This window comes from Ambystoma mexicanum, chromosome 2p (assembly GCF_040938575.1).
Source record: "Ambystoma mexicanum isolate Mex_15411 chromosome 2p, UKY_AmexF1_1, whole genome shotgun sequence".
Lineage (NCBI taxonomy): Eukaryota > Metazoa > Chordata > Amphibia > Caudata > Ambystomatidae > Ambystoma > Ambystoma mexicanum.
This window is the reverse complement of record NC_090923.1, coordinates 330,503,771-330,531,582: the sequence shown is the minus strand read 5'-3', so window position 1 is coordinate 330,531,582 and position 27,812 is coordinate 330,503,771. Positions and strand designations below refer to the sequence as shown.

General features: G+C 42.5%; 1 protein-coding gene across 14 annotated transcripts in view; it reads left to right on the top strand.

Moving 5' to 3' along the window:
- Positions 1 to 27,812, top strand: part of ERC2 (ELKS/RAB6-interacting/CAST family member 2) — a 4,434,974-nt gene that overhangs the window by 2,168,800 nt on the left and 2,238,362 nt on the right. For all 14 annotated transcript variants that reach the window (XM_069643656.1, XM_069643655.1, XM_069643659.1 and 11 more), the window contains one exon: positions 7,367 to 7,507. In XM_069643656.1, the coding sequence (XP_069499757.1) occupies positions 7,367 to 7,507 (141 nt within the window). The remainder of the gene's footprint in view (positions 1 to 7,366; positions 7,508 to 27,812) is intronic.

Below are 27,812 nucleotides of genomic sequence, written 5' to 3'. Positions count from 1 at the left end.
ATATTTTACCTACAAAATCGCTGTTGTGGATTCCTTCGACTTTGGTTTTGTCTCTTTATTCTTAGGCCCCTCCTCTTTCTGACGAAATATCACTTCATGCAGTTTGGTCCCCTGTTCTATTATCCATTCTAGTGTTATTTCCCTGTCAAATTCTGAAATTAACTGGGAGACAATTTCTTCTTGTAGCCCATAAAAGTGTGCAGTTTTAAATTCTACAGAGTTAGGGTTGAAGGTCACGTCAAAGCGTGAACATTTCTTTTTAAGTTTTGAAAGAACTGGGGAGGTGACTCATTCTACTTTGCCATAGTATAGGCGGCTTTCGTTGTCATCCTGTATAGACTGGTAAGGTGAGAATTGGTGTCAAACCTCCTTCTCAAAGTCTGCCCATGACAACTTTTCCTGTCCATTGAGACCACGAATAATACTAGCAGATACTGCACTTAGAGTGAGGCGGAAGTACTGTCTATATTGTTCACTAGGGACCTGAAGGGATTTGACTATATCATGAACAGTCTCTAAATGGTCTTCCATGCAACAATCACCTCCCTTTTTGAATGGTTTAATCAAAGTTTTGAGAGATTTCATAATGTGTATAGGACTACATGTTGCATTCTGGTATGTGTCATTTTGTCACTCATTCCTATTCTGTTGTGGGCAGGAACACATGTGAATATTTGTAAGTGATTCGGACCCTATCATTGGGCTATAACCAGGTCTGGCCATGTGGACAGCTGCTGGTACATTTCCTTGGCTAAGGCTGCGATTGAGTTCAGCACCAGGGAATGTAGTAGCCTGTCGCTTTACCTGATATTTGAGATTAAACATTTGCTGTTACAAGCTCTTGTACTGTCCATGAAGCTGTTCTGCTTCATGACAGAGAACAAAATGCTCATCCCTGACCTTATTGATTATTGCTTGCAATTCATTGATTTGTGTCTGATAATGATGAAGTGCTTTGGCTTTTTTGTCATTTTCTTCCAGTAATTTAAATATCTACTGTTCGATAGCATGGAGTTCTTTATCTTTCACCCTGCCATCTTCTCTAAGGGTATGCATTTCCGAAACTGCAACATCTTTATCTTGCCTTATATCATCCAATATGGCTTTCTCTCTCTGAGCCAATTGAGTAGCAAGACCACTACATTTGGCTTGCAATTCCATGTCTACCTCCTTCTGTTTTAATTCTGCTTTTAATTGCTGCACCTGATCACATTCATTGTCCAAACTGTGCTGTAATTTGCTGATGATGTCACTGTCTTTCCCTTGCATCTTTATGGATCTATGTAGCAGAAACCAAAGTTTTGTGCACAGTCTAATGGTGCAGTTTTTCCCCTCTGTGCAGTCTGTTGCTCGGAATAATCTAAGGAGACAGACCTGCGCAATGCTTCCTTCATCAAAAATACTTTCAAATGCCTCTTTTTCCACCTTTGTGGTAATCCTGCTTTTCCATGTTGTCATATTTTCCGAGGACCAAATTCAATGGGCATAGAGCTTTGCCTCGAGGTAATCCAACAATTCAGAAAACTCAGCCTGAATATGGGACATGGTGGCACTATTGCCAATGACACTAAAATGAGAGTCAAGTGAGCACATCGTACTGCACTACCTCATAGAACTAATTCAATTAATGAGTGCACAATATGGTTATGCTTTAAGGTGCAAGGACACACCCAGTAACTATTTTAAAGATTCCCAGCCAATGCACAACATTTATAGGAAATCGTTTTGGTTATATTTGGTATCTAGTGGTATTTTGTGGTATTATGGTATATTAGTATTTTATTAGCTCTTGGCAATATATTGTGGTAAATGTTTTGGGGTATTTTTATAATGGTGAGACTAACTTCAGAACACTGCCTAGTAATTATTTCAGCAGGGTCACTAGCGGTAAACGAATACTGGACTCAAAATATTAGCTCATGCTCTCCTGTGATATTTTATCTACAATATCACTCTTATGCCCTTATGGATGTGTTTCAAAAATCCATTAAACATGCAAATGAAATACAAACCATTCATTCAGCATCTCAAAGTGAAACAATTTACTGGGGCTAACTTTGCTTTGAGATTTTTCTTACTGCACATTTTACATCTCTATGCATGCCAACGCATTGCCAACTCAGAGTGAATGCAGAATAAATACACTGAGACTAAATTACCTTTCGAATTATTATTCTTGATCAGCAACTAGAACTATGCAAGTTACACAGAATGACATGTGCGCCAACGTTGTAATTCAAACATCAACGCTCTATCTGTAATAATATGCAGAGCTCTGAATTACAGCAAAACCTAAAGGAATATAAACACAGTTTTACATGCACATTTGAATTCTTATTATTAATGCAGCGCCTAAAAATTAACTGAACTATTTAACCTATGCTACATAGTATCAAATATCCACTTCAACATGCCCCTCACCTAAGAGCATAATTACCTAGGTTGAGCAGGCGATATTCCCCAACTTGGCAGTAACCACAAATTCCTTCCCAACCTTTCTGCTTGCCACGTTCAGGGTCAATCACAAATAAGGTTGCTTGAGACTGCAGATCTTCTAAGGAATGCCAGCCCAGGAGACAGACATCCCACAAGACAGTCCGCTTGCAAGAACACAGGAGACTTAGCCTGACCAGGATGCTAACTCTCACCCAGTCTTTCTTCTTCCCTTGCCATGGTTGAATGACTCAGCCCTCTCTGCCTCAAACCTTTTTTCACAAACCTATATGTCACTCAATAAGCACCTCCCCTTGACAACTCTTCGCATTAAAATAGCATGTGATTTCCTTTGTGCCTTTGCTTGAGATACAAACTGCATCGCTGAAGAGAAAATGGTACATCTCTAATGTGCTTCCTGCCCTGAGGCAATGCCATGTCTTTAGCAGGACGGATTTTACATTCCACATTTTACGACACATCGCTGCTTTGAGCCTGCACGTTTAAATAATGTTTCTTTTCCATTTCCAGAGCATCACACATTTCCATCAACCGTCATCCAGTTTATCATGAACTGGTTAGCACTACATATTATTATGGGAGTTATATGTTAAATGGATTTGGATAAATCAGTATGTTAGTTTGATGTTAGTTTCATTTTTTTATGCAACTCAGCCCATTAAAATTGTTGAGCAAAGTGATTATCTTCTAGCATGTGTTCTGTGCATTGACATCTATTTATATTCAGCCGGAGTGATACCCTTGAATGATATATATGAGTCTCACACCCTTGGCCCTAGTTAAAATTCCAACCTTTGCTAAAATGTGGTTGTTGAAATGTGGAGCCTACATTCCTACAGCATCCCCTTGACACTTCCCTCCCGGGCTCTCACCAGCACATGCCCATACCCAAGTTCCCACCAGAACTTTCCCATACTCTGCCCCCTTCCCCCTCCTCTCCATTCCCTATTTCCTGCACTTCTCTTCACTGCACTTGCATGTCTGAATGGCACACGACCTAGTAGGACCACAATTGTATATGAACTGTTTCTTTGCCATTGTTATTTACCCCTTCTTGTTCTCTCCCCATTCTGCCTTGTGGCACCTGGAAACACCATTTTGTTGTATAGGCGCCTAACAAATGCTCAATAATTAAATTAATAAACAAAACAATGAAAACAGGATACAATCTCGAACTTAAAGACATAAGTCAGATATCAAACTTTAAGTTGGCAAAGGGTGAACCAAATGAATCCAATCCAAAAAAGGAAAGTTCAGCATACCCTTTGTGGAGTTGAAGAAATTGATATTAGAAAACACAAGAGACTATTTACGTATATATTAAAGGCTGGTACTAGGAGTACCCCAGGAGAAGAACGTCCTTCTCGTGCTTTATGTTAGTTTCTCTTAGTGGTAGGGTCTCTTATTTAACGGTAAAATCCCACATAGCATATCTACACTCTCATTTGTCACAATATTAACAATGAGAGATAAAGGATTATTGAACCGTCACAACCACACATCATAAGCCACTCTCACAATACACACATTATTAGTAATCAAATCTGAAATATGTGCAACAGATAATAGACTTCTTGTGTGGACACTAGCATAGGTATATACACGTGAGTGTTATTTGAAGAGAATCTGTTTTTCTTTATGCTCAGTCTAAATTTGGATTTATAAACCACATGAGGCCGTATAAGCACTTTTTATTTTAATCACTGCCCTTTTACTGTTTAATTGCCTTTTTACCAACCCATTCCAGACACAAAAGTCAACATTTAATTATACTCATATGTTTTAGCTTGTGCAAAGCTACAATCCACGAGAATTAACTATCTAAGCTTATACATAGCCTTAGCCCAGTGGCCGTTGTCATCTCTTTCATAAAAAGAAAAAGAAAAAATACACATGGTTAATATCTTTACTGGTGTTTGCTAAGTATATATGTATTTGAAGGCTGAGGTATAGAGTTGTGCAATCACTTGATTAAAACAGATGGAAAGGTTTTTAAAGCATATGATGTTATTCTTTCTGTGAGCATAAATGTACTAGGTTGATTGCTCCAGACCTCTTTTTAAGAGAAAGTGGGCAGTATAACAATAAATCAAGTCACTTTATGTAATTGTAATATTGATGTATTTGTTATCAATTGGCCTCAAAAGGGGCTTGGATTTGAGATATTAATATCATGTTTGAAGAATGTTGCCCACTGATTATCCAGTGAGAGAATGGTCTCATGGTTTCCTTCTAATGAAATGTTTTCCTCCCATATGACCATTTACTCTTCTCCTGTGGGCAGAGTCTGAGCTAAGGCATCAAATTGCTTCAAAGGACTTCTTTCCATTCAAAGCCACAGTGTTACATTTTGCCCATGCCTCCTCCAGCCGCCTCTCAGCGAATATACGTAATATTGTTAAGGACCGTTGCCTCCACACTAGTGACAGTAGAAAAAAGTCTATCTAATACTCCAACAGCTTGCATTCTTTACCTGATTCAATGTCCATCTCCTAAATTATTTCATCGTCTATTAAGTCTAGATTAAATTGTTTTGACAGTGAATGTTACAATGGGAGAGAAGAGTGGTATCAATATAGCTGTTGATGCAAACCAAATTAAAATAGACTTTTTGGTCACTCTTTTAATGTTGTAGACTACAGGCAGTGAAATGGGAGAGTAGCTCACACTTCATTGAATCTAACCTAACCATGTGTAATGCGCCACAATCCATCAAACTACCATACGAAGTACTGAAGATAGTCTGCAAACAGCTTGCTCCTAGATCCATGCTAAATTCACAGGAGCTTTTGGAGGCATAGTAAAAGGAAGGCAGATTGAGTGTTGTGGAACAGGTAAGGGAGCCTTGCGAGAAATGGGAACCACAGATTATGGGAATCAGCAGCATTAAGGAGAAGTAAGGGATGTCGTGGAAAGAATAAATCACAAGACACGCTGGTGATCCAGGTGACAGATGAGGAAGATGCTCTAAACCAGAATCAAATTCCATAAAAGACACAGGGATGCTTCGGGACACCGAATAGGAAGTCTTTGTGGGGAGTTCACAGACGCTGGCTAACCCAAGACATAGAAACACTGAGTGTATGCTGCAGAACATGGAGCTTTGCCATGGTGAAGGGAGACCACAAGAGTACACAAACTGCTACAACACTCACCTGAGACACTTTAAGGTATCTATAGCTGAACCATTTTGTTAAAGAGAGATGGGAGAAAATCCAAGAGGCAGGAGAGGAGTCAAAACTCCATCAGAGAAAAGGTAAAAAGAAAGTTGAGTGGTAAATACTGACACAGCATAAACCACAGAGCATGAGGAAAGTTGGGAACCATTGCCATAAATGAGGGTATACCACCGGTTGGATGAGAAACTCAGAGTTAAACGGTTGACTCAGAGACAGATGTCCTGAAGGGTCAATGTGGAAAAGAGAATTGAAACAAGTGTAAAAATATTGCATGCTGAGAAGCGTACTAAGAAACCCAAAACATTAGAAAGCTGAAAAGGGAGATAACCTTTCACCTGGAAAATAACCAATTACAATTACAATTGAGCAAAGTCATGAAACAATGCATACTGGGAAGGATTATTCCAAAACCGTTCCCTATCTGAGCATAGGGAGATGATTACTGATTGAAAAGACAGTGAGAGACAAGATACCATACATGAAAAACCAGACCCTAACAACTTCAGAAAGAAAGATCACTGAAATCAAGGTTTGTTTAATTTCTACTGCTTGGTCCTAAAAGGCAGATCAATGATGTAAATATATGTTGTATATTATTGCACAACGTTATAGGTCATGTGTTCTATTTCACTCTTCTTTATGCACTGTCAGTACGTTATTTGTTTCCTTTTTTAGTCATTGGCACGTGTCTTATTACTAAATGTATGTATGGGGTGAGTCAATGTATTATGGTATTAGACCAAATGCCTTCCCAACAATAAATAAATGTATAGCTCAATATCTTCTTTTGAAACTTTTTAGCAATGTGCATGGATTTTCTATTAGCCAAATATGCCATTTTACCATCTCATTAGACAAACTGATGTATACACTTTGGATATGAATTAGCATCTAATTATATACATGAACATGGCTTTTTGGGAAAAGATTCACAGCAGTGGCTTTCATTTCATGTCACTGGGGCTCATTACGGGGTTGGGGTTAACCTGCCTGTACTACTGACAGGTTGCCGCCAAACCTGTAACACTATTTCCGCCAACTGACATCCCGTCGCTACCTGGATATCATAGGCGGTGGTGGAACGGTTATTTACTATTCCGGTGGAGTGGACCCAATCGTTAGTAACAGTGCTTCAGCGAAAAGCATGCCAGTATGGGCCTGAAGTCCCAGCTGGTCTGGCCTGCCGGGTGTTCCATGCACCTACCGGCAAACTTGTAATGAGGCAGTAACTTTAAGGCTATCCATCCAAAGCACAAATACATTGAGGCAGAACATACTATGATTATGTTACTATGGAATTATTCAGTGAGAATTCCAAACAGAGGCGCTGTGACAAGGTTAGATCATATGGTGCATAGAGATCAACTGTGTATGGTAACGGAGAAGCAGTATCTGCAAGAGGGCGCGTCTACTGAGGCTTCACAAGACGACTCGATCACCTCTGCAGCACTGCCATAGCTCTGCATTATTCATCTGAGAATACTGCACTTCTGCTGTGTGCCCACAAAAGGAATGCGTTACTTGATTCCCACTCGGATATCGTATCATTCGAGGCAATACATAAGGGTGGGTGCTCAGAATCTCTCACATTGATCTGTGCCTTTAAAGCACTTTCTTTCACTCTATTTTTTAGTAGCTGAAACAGTAATGTTTAATGAAGGAAAGACAATCATGAGTCGGTGTGTATTGCCAACTCCATTTTAATCAGCTGTTACTATCTGTCATTTAAACAGGAAAGAATTATTGAGCGCTTGAAAGAACAGCGGGAACGAGATGATCGGGAAAGGCTGGATGAGATTGAAAATTATAAGAAAGAAAACAAAGATCTAAAGGACAAAGTTAATGCTTTACAAGTTGAACTGACAGAAAAAGAGGTTAGACTTTTTTTTTCAATACAGTATACGTTACGCAGTTTCTGATGCTCTTCTTTCATGCCAGGGAAAGGTCTCGTTGGTATTCATGTTCAAAACTCCTTGCTGTTGTGCAGTCAGCAGGTAAGATGCAACACATCCTTTCTGAAATGAATTCCTGCTAAAAGGTAATAATGTCAATGCTGTCTCTCCCATTGGACTTCTGGTCACATTCTGCATATTATTTGTGCATATTCCTTGTAATTGGACTTAACAATGCTGCTTGATACTGGGTATGTTAAAACTGGTAATTTCTGTTTCTAGGCATGGCTGACATTGGGACTAGATACCAGTGGGTTTATGAAAACTGACTATACCTCTTAGTGGGCATTTGTAAACTGACAATTATGGGGCAGTTGGAGACTGGGAATTAGGAAATTAGCAACATATGCTATTGGGCATAGCAGAATTAAAATGTTATGTGGTATCTGGGAATACATCTGCAGATATATTTTGGGGCACATACCGAGTATGCTGATATTAGTAAATTCAGTGTGCTACTTAATAAACAAAGGGCCTCGTTCTGAGATTGGCAGAGTGGTAAGAAAGTAGTGGTAATTCCGTTACCGACAATTTTTTTTAGTGGTGACAGAATTACTGCAATTTTTACTGCTCTGCCAAATCCTGAGTCTGGTGTTGAAGTAGTGGATTTACCTCTAGCATCATGCTGGAGGTAAATTCTTCACTTTAAAGCCAAAAATTAGTGCAATTAGCACAGTGGAATTACTGCTTGCATAAATTCTGCCAAAAATCCCGTGGAATCCTATGGAGTCAAACAATGGGGGCTAATACTGCCCTACCACCACTTGTAATCCCATGGTACATCGGCGGGATCAAGTGGCGGTAACAGTAACTGATTCTGGCAGTAATTCGACAGGTGCACAGACTGTGGCAGTAAAATATAATGCAAAATGAGAATTAAATAGACTTGGCACACAGTATGTTAATGTTAATGTTAAAGGACATTTGTACCGCGCACTATCACCACCAAAGTGGTCCCCTGGCGCTCTGGCGGCTCTGAAAAAGGGGAGGAGAGGGAGTGGGTTAGTGGGAATAAGCTGGAAAAGTGCAAGAGAGCAGTGATGTGCTGTTGACAGCCTCAGCCCGGTGGGTCCGTTGGCTGGGCTTGGGGTGTTTTGTGGTCCGTAGTCGTCGTGTGCTGTTGTGCAAGTCTATGTGTGGTTTGTTTTGTTGTTCCATTGTTGTGAAGTTTGTGCGGATTGCTGCATTTTAGGTTTGTGGTTGTGTTTGTTTATAGTTTGAGAGGTCTATGCAGAGGGATGGAATTGTTAGTTGGTTGGTTAGTTGGCATTGCTGTCTTTGCAATTGTGGGATTCCATCTAGGTGCGGCACATGCTAACAGTCAGATTTCTATCTAGATGCGACGCAAACTAGGTTCAGAATTCTAAGTGTGGTGCATGCTGAGAATCATATATGCTTACAGTCACATTTCTGAAATTCCGTATGAGTGTGACATATGATAACAATCACATTTCTCTCTAGATCTGGCGCAGACTACACTTGAGAAATTCCATCTAAGTGTGGCATATGCTAACAATCACATTTCTGTCTAGATCTGGGGCAGACTAGGCTTGAGAAATTCCATCTAAGTGTGGCATATGCTAACAATCACATTTCTGTCTAGATCTGGCGCAGACTAAACTTGAAAAATTCCATCTTAGTGTGGCATATGCTAACAATCACATTTCTGTCTAGATGCGACGAAAGCTAGGTTAAGAATTCTAAGTGTGGTGCATGCTGAGAATCATATATGCTAATAATCACATTTCTGTCTAGATCTGGCGCAGACTAGGCGTGAGAAATTCCATCTAAGTGTGGCATATGCTAACAATCACATTTCTGTCTAGATCTGGCGCAGACTAGGCTTGAGAAATTCCATCTAAGTGTGGCATATGCTAATATTGCAATTATGGGATTCCATCGAGGTGCGGCACATGCCGACACTCACACTTCCATCCAGAAGCGACGGAAGCCAAAGTTCAGAATTCCATACAAGTGTGGCACGTGCTAACAGTCACGTTTCTATCTAGATGCGGCGCAGGCTAAAGGCAAGAATCCCGAGTGTGGCAAATGCTAGCAATCACACTTCTATCTAGATGCGACACAAGCTAGGGTTCAGTTCCATACATGTGTGGCACTAGCATATTCATCTCATGGCAACATTTACATTCCATTTACGGTGGTCACAAGTCTTCATAAGCATATATTATTAAAGTCTATGGCAGTCTACGCTATGGAAGGTAAGGTAGAGTGACAGGGGCTTTTTGGAGTAGAGTGATTGCTCTACACCCCACCCCTGCCACACTCACAGTTTTGTTGGTGTCTGCTGGCTTCCTTGGCTTCCCCTGCTGACACCTGCAGACACTTCGTGTATCCGTCCTTCGCCTCGGGGTCCTTAACTGTAGGGGCTACCGGGCAGGGGCTGCCCTGGGAAGGTGGCTTAAGAGCCTTGATGGACCAATAGGGGTGAGGGGGTGGGCAGGGAGGTGGGAGGAGGGAGGGAAGGGGAGCCGCAAGAGAGGGACGCTTCGGGGCATGGCGTGGGCTTGCCGGGGCCACTGCTGGCCAAAATGGAGGCAGCCCATGCCCAGCTTTACCTGGAGTGCCGCGCTCACCTGCAACGCCAAGATGGAATCAGGCGTGCAGGGAGCGCTGGCAACTACATATTAAACATAGGCCTCAGCCTGGCCAATCACTGGACAGGGGCGGGCAAGGAGGCGGTAGGAGGGAGGGAAGGGGAGCCGCAGGAGAGGGACGCTTCGGGACGCTTCGGGGCATGGCGTGGGCTTGTGGAATCAGAAAATACAATATTAAGGCTTTTACACTATGCAAAGAGAAATACACCAACACGGGCTTGTAAAGATTCCCAGAATCTTTATTGCAATACTGAGCAGTTTACAAAACAAAGTACACAAATGGCTTTTTGGCCGTCAGTACTTCACAGAGACCACCAGAAGGTTCAATGTGAGCAGTGAACAGGAATTGCTAGCTGGACATCAGCATATTTATACAGTTTCTTAACTACGATGTCCAGCCTCCTACAAGTTAATCATGTACTGGGCTAGGGTCGCACCAGGTTCATTCCTAATTTACATATCTTGTGCATGCAGTTTACTTGGTAATACATTTTACTAACAAGCACTATTATTCTCTGGGTTTAACTTTACACTCTTTACACATTTGTTTCAATGCAGGTCAAACAGATGTTTTGCATGTCATGTTTAGATAGCATTATTGTTCTTATATACTTGTAGGTTAACATCGCCGATTCAAGTAATCCCCTGATCCCGAGGTCAACAAAGGACAAGGTCTACATGACCCTAACATGTAGCCTGCAGGCAGGTTGGACATTTACTCGTCTACAGAGGTCGAAGAGGTTAAGTAAGAACAAGAGAACACAGGTCGGTTATTTTAGGCCACGGGGTGACTTTGCACGAATAACTGGCGGCTTTGACCTAAAATGGAGGCTCGATTAAGTTAAGGTTACGACCTTGCAATGCGGATTTCCTCTCAGAGCGACTGGGCATAGGCCAACATACACAATGGGGATAAAACAATATTATATCAGTTCTAACAAACCCTCCTTTTGGCCTATGCCAAGCGCTAAACTACTTCCAATCCCTTTACGACTAACTCCACATTTCAACGTATATACACCCCGAATCATTATCAGACATATCTATTGCCATCAGATCAGACACTAGAGTTTATTTTAACACATACTCCTTGGAAACCTTATCTGGGGCGTACATTTTATGCCCTAATACACTTGTTGCTTGCGCGCAACACCCCCCTAATACCGAATATATACCAGGGAGACACTGTATACAACAACAAAGGAATAGAAAACTACCCAAGATAATCAGCAGGGCCGAAAACCACTTCCATCCCCATGACCGTAGGAGGTCCCAAAACCATGTACTAAGTTCCCAGTTTCCCTCAGGATCATGTACTTCCGAACTAAGAACATGTAGATTTTGGATTGCCCTAAAGATCGTTGGAGAGGAGTCTGGTACGTAAACGCAGTAAGCGGACCTCACTAATTTACATACCCCTCCACGCTCTGCCAGAATGACATCTAATGCCATCCTGTTCTGAAGAGCTACTAATCTTATCGCTTTCTGTTCTAACGTCATATTATAGAGTATGTCAGTGGTCCGGTTGATGGTTTTCTCCAGTACTCTCGCTAGTCCCCTGATATCTTCTGAATTCATAATTTGCCCAAAAAATAACACAAAGGATTTCATAATGTTTCCTAGAGTTTGCCCTGGAGTATCCCCCTTCACATCTCGTCATGGACAAGTCTTCGAAATTTCTGCAGTACTGGCAATAAATACCCCAGGTAATAGAATCCCTAAATAGCAGGTTCCTTGCCAATCCCTGGGCAACCATGGAAATGCCACATCACCGCAAATGAAATAGACAGGTTCACCTACATACAGAGGTCTGTTCTCACTAGTCAAATTCGCAACGTTGGCGCATCTCCTAAAATCACCCATTGACCGTGTTCCATTCCTCTGTATGCAGAAGGAAACTGAATCGGGGCTATGGTTAACAGAATAAGATGGAGGCGTGGCATCCTTATTTCCTATAGGAGCCATTTTGAAAGAGATCAAAGACTGGAAAGGGCGAGACAATCTATCAGAGGGCCTAACAGAAGCAACATTTGGCTTACTCCCATTTGCAAACAGTGAGCATCCCAGGGGCACCAAAACACGTTTTTCAAAACTATTCAAATTTGTACCATCAAAGTTCCCTGAGATGCTGTCATTCCAAAGGCCAAAAAATAGTGCTCTAAGAGAAGCATAACAAGCAGTTGTCAAAGGTAAAGGATGAATGTACCAACCTAGCCCCTTATCCCCATGTTGCAGTAAGTGTGAGCAGATCCAGCAGTTGGTTCTATTAAAAATTGCATGAGTGGCATTCATTATTAACATAAGAGTATTATTCTGATAGTTCCGTCTATGCAAAGAATCTCTAGGCGACAAGGTATGCAATTGCACGGAAGGAGTAGGTATAACAGATACATTTTCAACAGGTAAAAAGACCTCTAGCAGGTATGCTTCCTCCAGGTACCATAACCCAAAACCAATAGCTACTACAAACCCAGTTATTATTACTAAAAGGCAACAATACTTTTTCGGGGTCCCCTTACACGCTTGATCATTGTCTCTGCTAGTCACATATTTATCTAAAAGTTCAGTGCGAGTGGTAGCGGGTGCAGGCATCGTAGTCTTCAATCGAAAAACACCAATTGTTCGTTTGCTGGTGACTCCAGTCGCGCGTCTTCTTAATGTCTTTCCCACAACCCTTAGCCAACAGAATCCTTTCGTACAGTCGGGCCAAAAGGCAAGCGCTCAAATTATTTCCTCAGTCACACAGTCAAACCGTGCCGTACGTCTATCTTCTCGGACGTAAATTATATTTCACAATTTCCGGTGCTGAAGGATCAGAAAAAAGTATGTCGTCACTTCCCACTTCCCACAGCAGTTTGGGTGACTAGCAGGACATGGTAGGGACCCCTCCACCGAGGTGCAAGGCAAGACGACCTTTCAAAAACTTTCATGAGGATCCAGTCCCCTGGTCGTAGACTGTGACCGGGAACCTCGTATCGTACAGGTAAGCCTCTCGCACCTGGTGATAAATTGAAAATAGATTTTTAGTCAACTGGTTACAGTAATCTGAAGGAAGCACATTCTCTATATCCCGCAATGAGCGACTCTTTGGAATACCCCAAATATTAGCAGGTCTTCCCATTACCACCTCAAAGGGAGAGAGCCCAGTCTTAGTTTGAGGGGTTGTTCTCATCGACAGCAACACGATCGGTAAGGCGTCCGGCCATTCTAACTTGGGCCGGCACACGTCTTAGCGAGCTTGTTCTTTATAATGCCGTTGTGCCTTTCCACTAATCCGGCACTTTGGGCATGTCTGGCCGAATGGAACCGTTTATCAATCTGCAATCCTTTGCATATTTGTAGGATTAGGGCAGCGATAAAGTGTGGCCCATTATCCGACCAGATGACTCTCGGCAGCCTGAACCTAGGAAAGAACTCCTTTAACATAGTTTTTGCCGTGGTTATGGCTGTTGCATCTCTAACAGGGAAGGCCTCAACCCACTTGCTAAATGCACAAATGACAACCAGTACATATTTTAAGATTGTTACATCGTTCCATCTCAATAAAATCAAAATGGATGACCTCAAACGGAACAGAAGGTGGAGCAAAACTCCCTCTTGGAGTCGAGGTACCTTTTCCTACATTGTGCTGCAAGCAGACCATGCACCCTTGAACAAAGTGCTCCGCAATTTTGAAAATGTTATCATTGGCCCATACACTATGTAACATCTTAGTCAATTTACACGCACAGACATGGGTCGGACCATGAGCCATAATGACCATCATTGTAATGTAGGCGTCAGGGAGTAACCATTTTCCTTCAACATTGTCCACCCAACACCCATCACCATCCAATCTCCCTGAACCCTCGATCCATTTCTTGGTCTCCTCTGCAGTAGCATCTGCTTGAATGTCTTTTACAGAATCGATACTTTCACCAAAGGTACAAACATTTACAGTTTCCCTTATAGCATACATTTCTGAACTAAAATCAGTAGCAGTTTGTTTAGCTTTCTGATCAGCTAAAGCATTCCCTTTTCCTATATCATCTGTAACCTTTTGATGTGCTGTACATTTTACAATGGCTAACTGAACAGGGAGTGCGAGCGCTGAAAGTAATTGCACTATTAAAGTGCCGTGCTGTATTTTTGTGCCATGTGAGGTCAAGAAACTTTGTTCTTTCCAAAGCCTACCGAAGTTGTGAACTACCCCAAAGGCATACTGACTGTCGGTATATATATTCACTGTAAGCCCTTCAGAAAGTTCACAAGTTCGAGTTAATGCTATAATTTCTGCGGCCTGCGCGGAATTATGCATAATTCTTTTGGTTTCCCTAATCGTGCTTAAGGTAGTGACGGCATAAGCAGCCGTGGATGTACCATTCGGAAGTTTGAAACAGGAGCCATCACAAAATAGCTCTCCTTGTAGACTATTCAAAGGCGTGTCTTTCAAATCGATTCTACCTTTAGTCTCTTGTTCTGTAGTGTAAAGGCAATCGTGTGACGTTTCGTCAGCATCAACATTATCTTGCGGGGCAGGTAAAAGCTCAGCCGGATTTAATACACAACACCTCTGAATTTGAATGTGGGGAGCAAACAAGATCAATTCATATCTTGTCAATCGTGCGGAAGTGAGGTGTTGCATTTGAGTTCTATTTAATAAATTATCTACAGAGTGAGGTACCATTAGGGTTAACGCATGGCCCAGGACCATTCCCTCACTCTGTTTTACAGACGCAGCAGCAGCAGCGACAGCTCTCAAACATCTTGGCAAAGCGCATGCAACAGGATAAAGGACGGATGAGAAATAGCTGCACGGCCTATTCTTCCCTCCATGTTCCTGCGTTAACACAGCCAAAGCACATCCATCACGTTCATGCACATACAACACGAAGGCCTTTTCATAATTTGGAGTTCCTAAAACCGGTGCCGAACACAGCGCGGTTTTGAGCAAATCAAATGCTGTCTGGTGTTCCAAAGTCCATGGCAATGGCAAAGAAATGCCCTTCTTTGTCAAAGCCAGCATTGGTTTAATCATTAACGAAAAGTTAGGGATCCACAATCTACAATAAGAAGCCATACCTATCAGGGCTCTAACTTATTTCTGCGTATTTGAGACAGACATGCCAGAAATAGTTTTTATCCGTTCAGGTGTCAACCTTCTTCCCACCTTTGACAGGAGATAGCCTAAATAGGTGACCTCCTGACAACAATATTGGAATTTTTTGAGTGAAGCTTTGTGGCCATGTTTTTCTAGATGACAAAGCAACAACACAGTGCCTTCTTTACAGGCACTCTCAGAATCAGCAGCCAAGAGGAGATCATCTACATACTGTAGTAATGTGCAAGTAGTAGGCAACTCGAGAGTATCGAGTTGCTCTTTCAATGCTCTACTATAAATACTTGGACTCTCAGTGTACCCTTGTGGTGCACGAGTGAATGTGAACGAGCATCCACCTAGGGTAAACGCGAACAAATACCTACTATCCTTAAGCATAGAATACTGAAAAATGCATTCTTAAGGTCAACAACGCTAAAGTAAGTGGCAGAAGCCGGAATCATAGTTATTATCGTGGTAACATCAGGTACAATGGGAAATTGAGGAGCCACAATTTTGTTAATAGCACGCAAATCAATTATAAATCAAAAAGGAATGGCATTATCACCTTTTTTATATATTGGCAAAACCAGGCTGTTACACACACTACCTATAATTTCCTCAATTACTCCACGATGTACAAAATCAGAAACTATACATTTCAAAGCCTGTTCGCCTTCAACTGAGATCTTATATTGCGGGCTGCGAGGCAATTTTACTCCATGTTTCAGAATACTTTTAACAGGTTCAATTTGAAGAATGCCCACATCATTATCATCAATTGCCCATAAGCATTCCGGAATGTTACTGAATTCTGGCGGTAAAGGTCGAGTCAAAAACTGAGAGGTGAGTGATTGCTGAGGTGAAATTGTTAACCGAACTCCATCCGGGGAGCAATATATTACTGCATTCAATTCCTTGAGCCAATTTAACCCCAGCAAATTCTCCCCACAGTTCGTAGTAAGTAGAAATGGACACTGCTCTGTGAAGGGACCCAGTGTTATCGGTACCGGCAAAGAGACTGGACAAACTACAGGTGTGCCTGAAAACCCTATGGAGACGTTGGACTGCCCTGACAGGGGAATGTTTGGAACCCGTGAACGGTCAATGGAACACTTTTGTGCTCCCGTATCTACTAAAAATAGATGCTTCCTATTTCCCACCACCATCTCAACGTAGGGACCTTTCTGATGAACGGGAATAGGCGTTGGTTCCAAATCCTGCTTCGGGCAATCCTAACGAAACAAAATCGCGGCAGAAGGATGATCAAAAATGTTTCTATTATCCACACTCGAAACTTGCTTATCCTGTGAGGAAGGTTGCTGTGTTTCTGGTGCAAACTGACCTCTGCCAGGGCCCCCTGCACCTGGGCGACCTCTGGATCGTCTACCCATGTTCCCAAATGACCTTTGCTGCAATGTCGGACATTGTGCACGCCAGTGACCTTCCGGTCGACAATAGGCACACTGGTTAATGGTTACCGGTGCCAGGGGTGTACTTCCGTGTGGAATGTATTGACCTCTAAATTGATTACCCCCTCTAGGGTTTCTAACCATCTGTTGCAATAGTACTTTTGTTTTCAGGTCACCCTTTTTTTTCTCAAGTTTTTCCTTTTCAGTATTTACACGATTTTCATAGTACTGAGCCATGTGCAGTACTTCTGATTGAGACTTCGCCTGCCAAGCTCTTTCGGAGGACATAATCTGTAACTGGATGTCAGGCAGCAATCTACGTACAAATTTGTCGACAAACAGCCTTTTCCCTGACTCTGTGCCTAAGTCTTGTCCATTGAAATCTGAAAATACCTGTTCGAACTGATTGAAGAACTCGGTAGCACCCTCAGACTTTCCTTGGACACAGGCCGTAAGCTTGCCCCAAATTATTCTTTTTTCAGGAACTATAGTTTTTAATTTTACAATAATCCTATCAGGCAGAGTTAATATCACTTGAGGCGGTCGCTCGCCAGCTGGTCTTTCTCTGTCGAACCTAACCATGTTATCCCATGTATCTCCTAACCCACGTACGTCATCTACAGTCCTAATCTGTTTCCACAAATCAACTGGCAGGAGTACGGGAAATAATAAATCAATATCACTTAAGGTGAATACCGATGATTGTAAGACCGACTCTATTTCTTTATAGAACCCCGTCGGATTCTTTCTTATATCAGGAATAGATTGCTTTATGGTGTTCACTTCCTGTCTCGAGAACGGGACGTGAACAAACTGCGATACATAATGTGCAGGAATGTCCACAGCGACTTTACCTCGTGCAGCATCAGTTGCAATCTCAACTTTTGGGACAAATATCGGAGGGACCTCTCTCATAGGCAACTGAAAAGTAGGCAGCTCCGAACGCTTATTAAGCAACACAGCCAAATCAAGCGCTAAGGTAGTCGAAGAGGTATCCATCGAAAAGGCTCTCTTATAAACACTCAACAATTCTGCGGGACAACAAATCTTTCTTTTTACACACTCATTCTGCAGGTATTCTACCATAACCTGAATCACTTTCTTTTGCATTTCTAAAGTATACTGACCATACGTGTCATATACTTCATCTGGAGTTATCGACATATCTGAAATCCATCTTATTGCATCCTTTGTACAAATTTGTGCTTCCTCACCTATCAATTCACGACGAGGAGAAAACCGTTTCTGTAAGAACATAGTACTTAAACTATCATCATCTACTTCTTCATTCTGTAACCTTCCAACTCCTTCTTATACACAAAAATCCTCTTGACATGCTCATATACTTTCTCTGCAGTATCTCTAGACAACGTTAAGGCGTTCAAATCCCGTAACCCTTGTGGGAGATCTACATCATTTAATCTATTCCACATTATGCTCAATTGAATTCCTAACCCTTCAATAAAAACATTATTTTCCGGAATACTTTTCAGGTTTTCGAGTGTGGAAAAAACATCTGCTTGTTCACCCTTCTCCATACAATGTTTAGCCCAGGCAATTAATTCATTCTTTTTATCTGGGGGCACAGTATTAGGAGTCACAACCCGTGACCCCGTTCCCTGGTCTACTACAAGCGATGCAGTATCACTTGGAAGAGGAAGAGTAGGCACATTCTGAAAGTCAATAGGTGGAAGCAAAGGGGCCACATTGCAAGTTGTAGGCTGCCTTGTGAGCCTCCTGAGGATTTATGTGCACAGAAAAAAGTTTCAAGATGGCCGCCCTATAGGTGGACCATCTAGAATGATTTTGGTCCTCCAGCCCCGCAAAGAAGCTGGAGAATTCTGGAGAGAAGGTCCATTTCACATATTGAATACAGATTTTGCTGTCCTTCAAATGGAAAGTTTCCATCATCTGTTCAAAGAGCTCTAAGTGCTCCCAAACTGAATACTTTGCGTTCTTAAGATAGGGCGTTATGATGCTCCTTATCGCTTTGATTTGCTTTAGGGGATCCTTGAGCAAGGCCCTTTTTCCCTTATTGGCCTTTTTTGGTTCGGGTGACCCTGGTCCACTCCTCCTCTAACTCAGAGGCACTGCTCCCAGAGGTGCCCGTCTGGTCTTCTAGGCTCTCCCGGATTCTGCGAGCCTGGGAATGGCTGGCAGAATGCGGGGGCCTAGTTTCCTGTGTCCTGGGGCGTCAGAGGAGTCTTCTGATTCCTCCTTGCTCCCCGGATTTGATGAGTACCCCCCCCCCCACTGTCCTAGCTGGGCAGAGGTTTTCATGATGCCCTTAGTGGGCCTACTCTCATGGAGTTCCCCACTAAATTTTACAGTACTTGGGAACCCATACCCCCGATGCCCGCCCATCCATTCCTGGGAGGTGCTGGTCTATGAGCCCCATATTCCTCATTGGATTGAAGTCTGCCATCTCTGTGGCCCTTGGCCCATGTGCGCCAGTGGACATGGGGGTGGCAGAATCCAGGGATTGGAAGAGATGAAGGCCTCTGCTACTAGGGTTCCTGAGGTTACGCTCAGGTGTTTTCCTTTCCCAGTGAACCTCATCTCTCTCAGCCCCTGCTCCCTGTTGCCATGCAAGAACCTGAGCTTTCTATTCCTCTATAAAGGCCCTGCTAGTTTCTATCAATTGCTATTGCATAGCTACCTGTCTGTGGAGCCTGTAATTTTTCTCACAGAGAGCCTCATTGTCTCTCTGTGCTTCCTGTGTCGTTTTAGAGTACTGGGCCAGTTTTTGCTGCAGCAGGGTTACCTCCTGAGTCCTGTCCATACTGGCCTAGTCCTTTCTTGCTAGAGCATTGTCCACCCTGATTTGCTTTATGGGATCCTTGAGCAAGGCCCTTTTTCCCTTATTGGCCTTTTTTGGTTCGGGTGACCCTGGTCCACTCCTCCTCTGACTCAGAGGCACTGCTCCCAGAGGTGCCCGTCTGTCTTCTAGGCTCTCCCGGATTCTGCGAGCCTGGGAATGGCTGGCAGAATGCGGGGGCCTAGTTTCCTGTGTCCTGGGGCGCTCAGAGGAGTCTTCCGATTCCTCCTTGCTCCCCGGATTTGATGAGTACCCCCCCACTGTCCTAGCTGGGCAGAGGTTTTCATGATGCCCTTAGTGGGCCTACTCTCATGGAGTTCCCCACTAAATTTTACAGTACTTGGGAACCCATACCCCCGATGCCCGCCCATCCATTCCTGGGATGTGCTGGTCTATGAGCCCCATATTCCTCATTGGATTGAAGTCTGCCATCTCTGTGGCCCTTGGCCCATGTGCGCCAGTGGACATGGGGGTGGCAGAATCCAGGGATTGGAAGAGATGAAGGCCTCTGCTACTAGGGTTCCTGAGGTTATGCTCAGGTGTTTTCCTTTCCCAGTGAACCTCATCTCTCTCAGCCCCTGCTCCCTGTTGCCATGCAAGAACCTGAGCTTTCTATTCCTCTATAAAGGCCCTGCTAGTTTCTATCAATTGCTCTTGCATAGCTACCTGTCTGTGGAGCCTGTAATTTTTCTCACAGAGAGCCTCATTGTTTCTCTGTGCTTCCTGTGTCGTTTTAGAGTACTGGGCCAGTTTTTGCTGCAGGAGGGTAACCTCCTGAGTCCTGTCCATACTGGCCTGGTCCTTTCTTGCTAGAGCATCGTCCACCCTTCTGGTGTGCTCCAACAATTTTCCATGGTCTTTTTGGAGGTCACCCAGTCGCTGAAGGGATAGGTGATTTTCTTCTATCTTCTCTTTTAAATAACAGACTTCCTGGCCTAAGGTGTCCCTTTCCTGAGCAAGAGTATGCCTCTGTGCAGCCATGTCGTCCCTCTGTCTTTGGAGCGCACCAGCTTTCTGGCGCTCTTCATCAAATTCTGCCTGGGTGTCCAGGTCTTTTCAGAATTAGTTTATTATTCTCTTCTTTTTCTTTGTCTAGGCGGCTTTGCAGGGTGACTATCTGCTCTGCGCATGCCCTGTTAAAATGTATTTGATGTTCCAGCTTTGTCTGGCTCTGCAGTAGAGAGTCCAAACCTTCTTGGTACTGCTTCTGCAAGGTCAGCATTCTGATATCCTGTTCTACCTTCTCCTGCTGCAGGATACCCATGTCTTCTTTTATTTTGGTCAGATACTGCCTACTTTCATTTTCTGATTCATGGCTCTTCTGTAGCCTTTGCTCTACAGAGTCCATATCAGTTTGGGCTTTTTCTAATGCCTGCAGTTGCTTGTTTGCCAGATCTTGGCCCTCAGCATATTTGTCCTGTATTGCTCCAATATGGAGGTACAGATATGCCGCTATTTTTGCAATCTTGCTTTGCTCTTCCTTTACCTTACGGGCCATATACAGTTCACTCGGGGGCCACATGTAATGGACCCTGATCTTGCCATATTTCTAACCCTGTTGCAGTGGTCTGTTCTGTGATTGCCTGCAACCACACATTCTGATCCTGCTCTGTCCATTCACATAATGTATGCATTAGGTGTTCTTTAGCCATATTGATCTCTACCAAGGTCGCCATTCCGGAAATATTGATTTCCTTTCTGACTTACAGGAGTTTATTTTATTTTTGCAAAACAGATCAATTCCTTAGAGCGTTCCTATTGAGGGGTGCTTTTCACAGTGTAACACAGCGTGGTAGTCCAACAGAGATTATGTACCCCGTTAGTTAGCACACTGTATTAGACTGTCACAAGTGGTATGTCTAATTCAGAAATCTCGTGACGAGCGCCCGATCTTGTAAGTGATTTCAACCCAGCACTCCACCTAAGTCAATGCCTAGCATGTGATGCACAGCTGGAACCTTTATTTATTTATTTCTATAATTTCTTTTATTTCTGAATGATATACTCTTATATCACACCCCTCTTTTTGAATCCCACCCCGGTCACACTGAGCCAGGAAGCAGGCTGTTTTGCAAAGTTAAAAGGATTATTTTATGTATTTCCACAATATATATATATCACACTATTTAATGGTTTATACAATGATCACCAATGGGGTGATGTCACAATAAATCTCTTTAATCAAACGGAGTAATAATAAAGAAAATAATGCAGCATAGAATAATACTTTGTCTGGGTTCAATCAAAATGCAATGTGATCACTCTTTCCCCCTGCACACTACTCAATCCCCCCAATATGCTGTATAAAGAGAACGAAGGAGAGAAAACAGGTTTCAGGAATACACACTCAACAAATACAGTATCAATCCCAATTTCCGCAGCAAACACAGAGTAAAACAGGAATGATTGCAACTTGTCAAAATGGTTTTGAATGTGGCTTTGAATGGAACAGTAAAAGCACTCAAAATGGATTTAATTCACTAACATGGTTTCAATACTAGTGGGAGCCACTTTGTATAGTTTCAGATCAACACTAGCAATGATTATTGAGTAATTAGCAAGTTGAAAACTTAATTCTGAGGTCGGATGCAATGTACAGCTGTTTCACACGTGATAGGTTTGTGCCAACGAAAATTCTGCGGCAAACTTATCTGCGCGTGGTAAGCACGATTGCAAGAAAACTACAAGGAGTTGGGTTCATTGGAAGGCTGAGGATGTTAGCTTCAAGTGGACACTTAAATCTCGTTTCTAGCATTAACGGTGAAGAAGTTATTAATGTTTTTTTAGAGGTTGGTTTTTTCAGAAAGAGTCAAAATATATAAAACAATGTTGCACTTTTTACAATTACAAACAAGGTTACTTATACTAGTGAGACTATGAAGCCACAAACTACACGACAGCACAGCCACCAGTCCAGCGACGCCTCTGGCTGGTTTTTGCCCGCCGAGACGCTTGTCTTTCTTCAGCAAATATATTAGCGCAAAGGTGATTTTAACACTACTGTTACCAAAGGACTATAGGGATGAGAGAAAGATTCAGGTAAGACCAAACATTTTCTACAATGCACTTCTGGATATAAGAGAGTGGGTTTGGATAGGGATGACTTATGGATAATACATATGCTAAAGACAATCCTATGCTATGGATACTCACTACCACTGTTTGGATTGGATTGGTCAGAGATCTGGTCAGGGATACTTTCTGGACTGGAATTCTACTAGCACACCGGACTGGACTCAAGGCGCTCTGGTTCTGAACTCAGCACGGCACTCTGGACACTGCACGGTGGAATTGGACTGGATCTGACAGGTTGGTTCTGGTTTACAGCTATCTGGTCACAGCTCTGCTCTACTGGGTCAGATCTCTGGATTCTGGCAAGAATTCTTAGCAAGAAAGCGGCACAGCTCAGCCAGGCTGTTCTTTTTGTTGTTCTCCTTGGAGGTCTGGGGTAAAATCTGGTTTCAGGATTTATTAAAGGCCAAGCTGAGAATGGTTCAGCTTTGGAAGTGGGCCTTTCTGCTTTCAAAGTTCTAGAGTCTGGAATATGGATTTCTCTTGCAAAGTGCTTCGCCAGCAATCAGATGGTGAGTGGATGTCTCTCTCTCTAGGTCCTAAGCTGTCTCTATTTATGTATTTTCTAAATGGGTTGGTATGCTGACTTCTACTAGGCACACCCCTAGGGATTCTATTGGTTAGGGTCTTTCCTCTCCTCTGATTTGAGAAGAAAACCTGGTGTCATGATGATGCTGTATTTGATGATCCAGGGAGAACCTCCCCCTTGTTTCTGCATATGAAATATATTTTTCATACAAGACATATTTACAATTTTGCAACCTTAATACCAATAGCATATTTATATCAGATATTTCTCGGTGAGAACTTGGGTCTAGATTAGGCAATTTTTCGCACTTTTGGTCTGGTACCCAATGTCAGATTTGTCCACATTTTTACACATATGTGCGCATGACATCTGGGCATAATCATGTGAAGTTTCATGTTTCTGGTATCGCCACAATTGCTACAAAACCACAAAGTCTGTAGTCATGTCCCTGAACATAGCACAGAGTCCCGAGTAGTTTTAAAACTTGACCAGAATTTTCATATCAACCATACTGTCATTTTACACTTTTTTACAATTCTGCACAGTCCTCTGTCAGTCCTTTTCAAGTATATACTTTCTTGTGCTTTAAGAATACACATAGCTGTCTGTCCCGCCTCCAAGGTTTTAGTGGGTCAAGAGCAATCCCTGCCTCTTCCCTCTGGCAGGAGTTTCTGTTGACAGTTGCATCTGCATATCTTTTCAATCAAAGGAGTCTTTTGTTTTTCCCCAGAGCAGTGTCAAGGGTTTTGACCCATGTTGAATCAATAGACTGGGTAGATGTGGGAATGAGCTGTCGCCGCCCATTATTCTATCCCAGAACAAACTAAATCAATAGACTGGGTGGATGTGGGGATGAGCTATCGCCGCTCACATTCACGCCAGAATCAGAGAACCGCGCAGTTTGTGCGCACACCAAAATGGTCAGCTGACCTTCCACCCACCAGTCCGAGCGTGATGGGCCAGGGGTGCCATGAGTGGAATGTGTGCCAAAGGAAAAACAGCAATGCCTGTAAGCTTAAAAAGCCCTTTGAAATCACCTTGGTTTCTCTGAATGCAAGCTCAAAATGCCTATTTTAAAACATTGCAGTATATTCAAAATTCTCAGTGAACACCAGCAGACATTTGGCAGAATGAAGTTTTGTGTACATACAAAATCTGGAAAGAAAAAGAGCCCAAAACCATGTTCATAACAAAACTGGCTGAGCTGTGGAGGTCAGCAGCTTGAGTTAAACTGAACTGAAAACCACTAAAATCGAAATGTTTAAATTAAATGAGGGACCTACTTTTGAGTGTCACATAGTTTGTAACTGTTGAAATGTCATAGTTTTGAACTTAGAATCAGCATTCTAGCTGCATGTGTAAAAATTGTCAGTTTGATTTGAATGTAGAAAACTGGGAACTAAAGTGACATTTAGCTGAATTCTGCCTGACAACTACCCCGACAGGAGTTGAAACCTGCTCAGCCACTCTTCCCAGGCCTAGCTGCATCCTGCTGCCCCTTGCCAAAAGGAGTTGACACCTCTCTGATTGAATTAAGGAAGGGGACCTGGGAACTGGAAGGGACAGAACAATGCAACTTCCTTGACTCAGGCAAATGTTATATTGGGGGTGTCGTAAAATAGCTTCCTCTTGGGAGAAACTGGGGGGCAGCTGTGCCTCTGTGAACAAGCTGGCTTGGGGGAAGTGGATAAACCAGTTATTCCACCATGTGATGTGGGAAGCCACACCCCTTTTTGACCAGAGCATAATTTTAAAAAGATAGATAACTCAAAGTGCGGACTTGTCAGAATTATATAAGTAATATCATTATTTTTGTGATTTTTCTGTGCACATTTTAAGAGGTGTTAGGACCCTGTGGTGTATTCTGGAGGGTTGCTAGCGGAAAATAGGGCCTTACTCCAAATGTCTGCATGTTAAAAATCTGACTCTTCATCAATTAATGTCCATACTCCTTGCGCACATGTGTGTAATTTTGGGTAAATGTCCGATATTGAAAAACCAGATAAAAAGCGCAAAATGTTGTCATTTTTTAATGCAAGCCCCCAGGAAGATCAGAGGCGGACAAGCATGGACCATAAGGAATATATAATGTGTACATGTAATTTCAACAAATTGTGTATCTGGGAAAGATGTATTTGAATCAAATATAGATTTGTGGGCAAACTGACCAGGGGAGGATCCTCTGACCCATAAACAGACCTCATCATGATGACAATCCATTTCCTTCCCCCAATCATGGGAGAGGGGAGAATTGGGCCAATGACAAGTAGAGAGGGGCAGGCTCAGTTATGCCAGGCTCACACCCATTTTCAAAACACATAAAAAGAGACTGCTGGGACAGGTAGAGACAGTCAATTCCATTTGCTGCGGAGCATGCTGACCGACGACTTCACATCCAGAGATCCAGACTTCAAATCCATCAATCTCCAGAACCTGTAGCAGAAATTAACTCCAGAATTTGTAGCAGAGAGGTCTGAATCCACCAGCTGAATCCTCTTTAGCAGGACTCAAAACCAACCAAACTATTCAACAGCCGGGCGAGCTGTTTGAATTTTGCCAAGAATTTTTGCAAGAACCTGTAGCAGTATCCAGAAAGCAGTGCTTTATCCGGAACCCGAGAGAACCACAAACCAGACCGTTGTGAGCAGATCCGGTGCTTGACAGACCCAGAGAGCAGAGCTGACCCAGATAGCCGGGACTTCAGAACCACCCGCCGGAAGTCCCGTCCAACCTGACCAGACCGTGACGAGGCTTATTTCAAATTGATATTGTGAGTACCTAGCAGAACTGTGTAGAACCAATCTCTTAGTTAAAATAATCTAATCCAAACTATTTTAACCTAAGTAGAACTGCCTCCTAGAAATCGTGTCATCTGTCCTTTTTAAAGCTGCACAACTGTCACCTGTCAATTCTGCAGCTGCAAGCTGTCACCTGTCATTTTGAGTTTTACTTTAAATCCGAAAATCTACCTTTATTAAATCATCCGTATCTCTTGAACCGTTTGGGCTAGGAACGAAGAATCTAGGCTTTCCAACAAACCTAGAACCGACTTCCTACTCCCTATACTTTTCCCGTAATCGCGAGACATGCACTCGCGAAATTTACCGCGATTTGCGATTTGGCCCGATTTCTTCATCTGTAGAAATCAGCAGCTTGTTGCTTCTCTTTGTTAAAATCCGTTTGCAACCTGGTAATAACTCATAGGGCATTGCTAAAATGAGGCTGAACTAATACTAACAAGCATCTCTCACTCACCCTGAACCTCTAGAGGGAATTAAAAGCAATTCTAGCACCTTTTCACTTCCTTGCAAACCACATTAAAGTAATTTGCCTGTGTTTAAAACTCATCCCTGTTTTCTCTAAGCTTGCTGGGGGAACTGGAACTGTGTATTGCATTATAAAGTGTGATTTGTGGGATTCTTGAAGACTGTGTGCTCTCCTTCCATTTCTTGTATTGCATAGGGGGGGAGTGAATTGTCAAAAGAAAAAGTGATCATATTACCTTTTGCTAAACTCATAACAAGTTATTTCTGTACTGCATTTTATTCCACCTTGCATTTCCTTGAAACCATCAAGCATTTTCAGCTACCTCATCCTCTATACTACTCCTAAGTAACCAAGTGTACCACTGTAACATTACCCATTGTGGATCCACATCATATGTCTCATTGTACTATCAGATATTAATATATTATAAAAGGGTGATAGATATATATTGTTGAATTGTCCAAATAAACCTTTTAATTTGCAAAACAAACCTACTTCTTGGCTCAGTGGGGTCAGGGGGATTCTAAGAGGGGTGTGTTATACAAGGGTTGTCATCCAGAGTACTGAACTGGACATAAAAATACATCAATAAGGGTTTTCCTCAGCATCCCAGACTAGGCATTGATTTAGCTGTAGTGTTGATTGAATATTGCTTACAGCAGCAGAGCAAAATGTCCTCCCATCTTCATTAACACCTAAATAGGAGTTCCTGTACTTTTGATGGGAAGCAGAAGGGTGGTGTCTTTCCCAGTGGGGGAAGCTTCTTTGAAGTTTTGCTGAATCAGGTTACTTTAAAGTAAATTGTGACATTGTTCTTTGTTGAAATTAAAATTACAATTTTTAAAACAGGCAAACAAATCTCTAATTCCAGTCTTTTTAAACATAGAAATGAAATAGTGGCAACCTATATTGCTTTTGATAGCAAGTCACTTCATTTCAACCTTTTTATTTTACTGTACAAGTTTAAGCTTCCAGTGTAATTAAATGACAGCTTTCATACAGGCGGCCAACGGTACTGCGCCCATATCTGACAGATTTCCCAGGAAAGCAACTTTTATTTTTTAATGTTGATATTCTTGTGATGAAATCTTCTTCTCCTGACATTGTGTGCTTATGTGGATTCTTTAAATAAAGTGACGGGTACCACCCAGCAAGGATGTTGGATCTTTTCTGATGTTTGGGAACCATTATTTTGTAATTTCAACAACCAAGAAAAAGGGGATTTCAGAGCACTTCTAGGTTTCCTTGCAATGAAGCACTGCCTTTCATGTAGTTTCCATGTTCACTCTGTAGGCAGCCCAATGGCAGATTTCAGTAGTGTGGTCTCCTGTTCCACTACTAACACAGGCAAAGTAGATTGGCAGTCAACTTTCTGGTTTCACTGCGCAATTCTCAGAGGTTTAGCGCCCAAAGGGCTTTTTGCGGCCATTTTGCTGG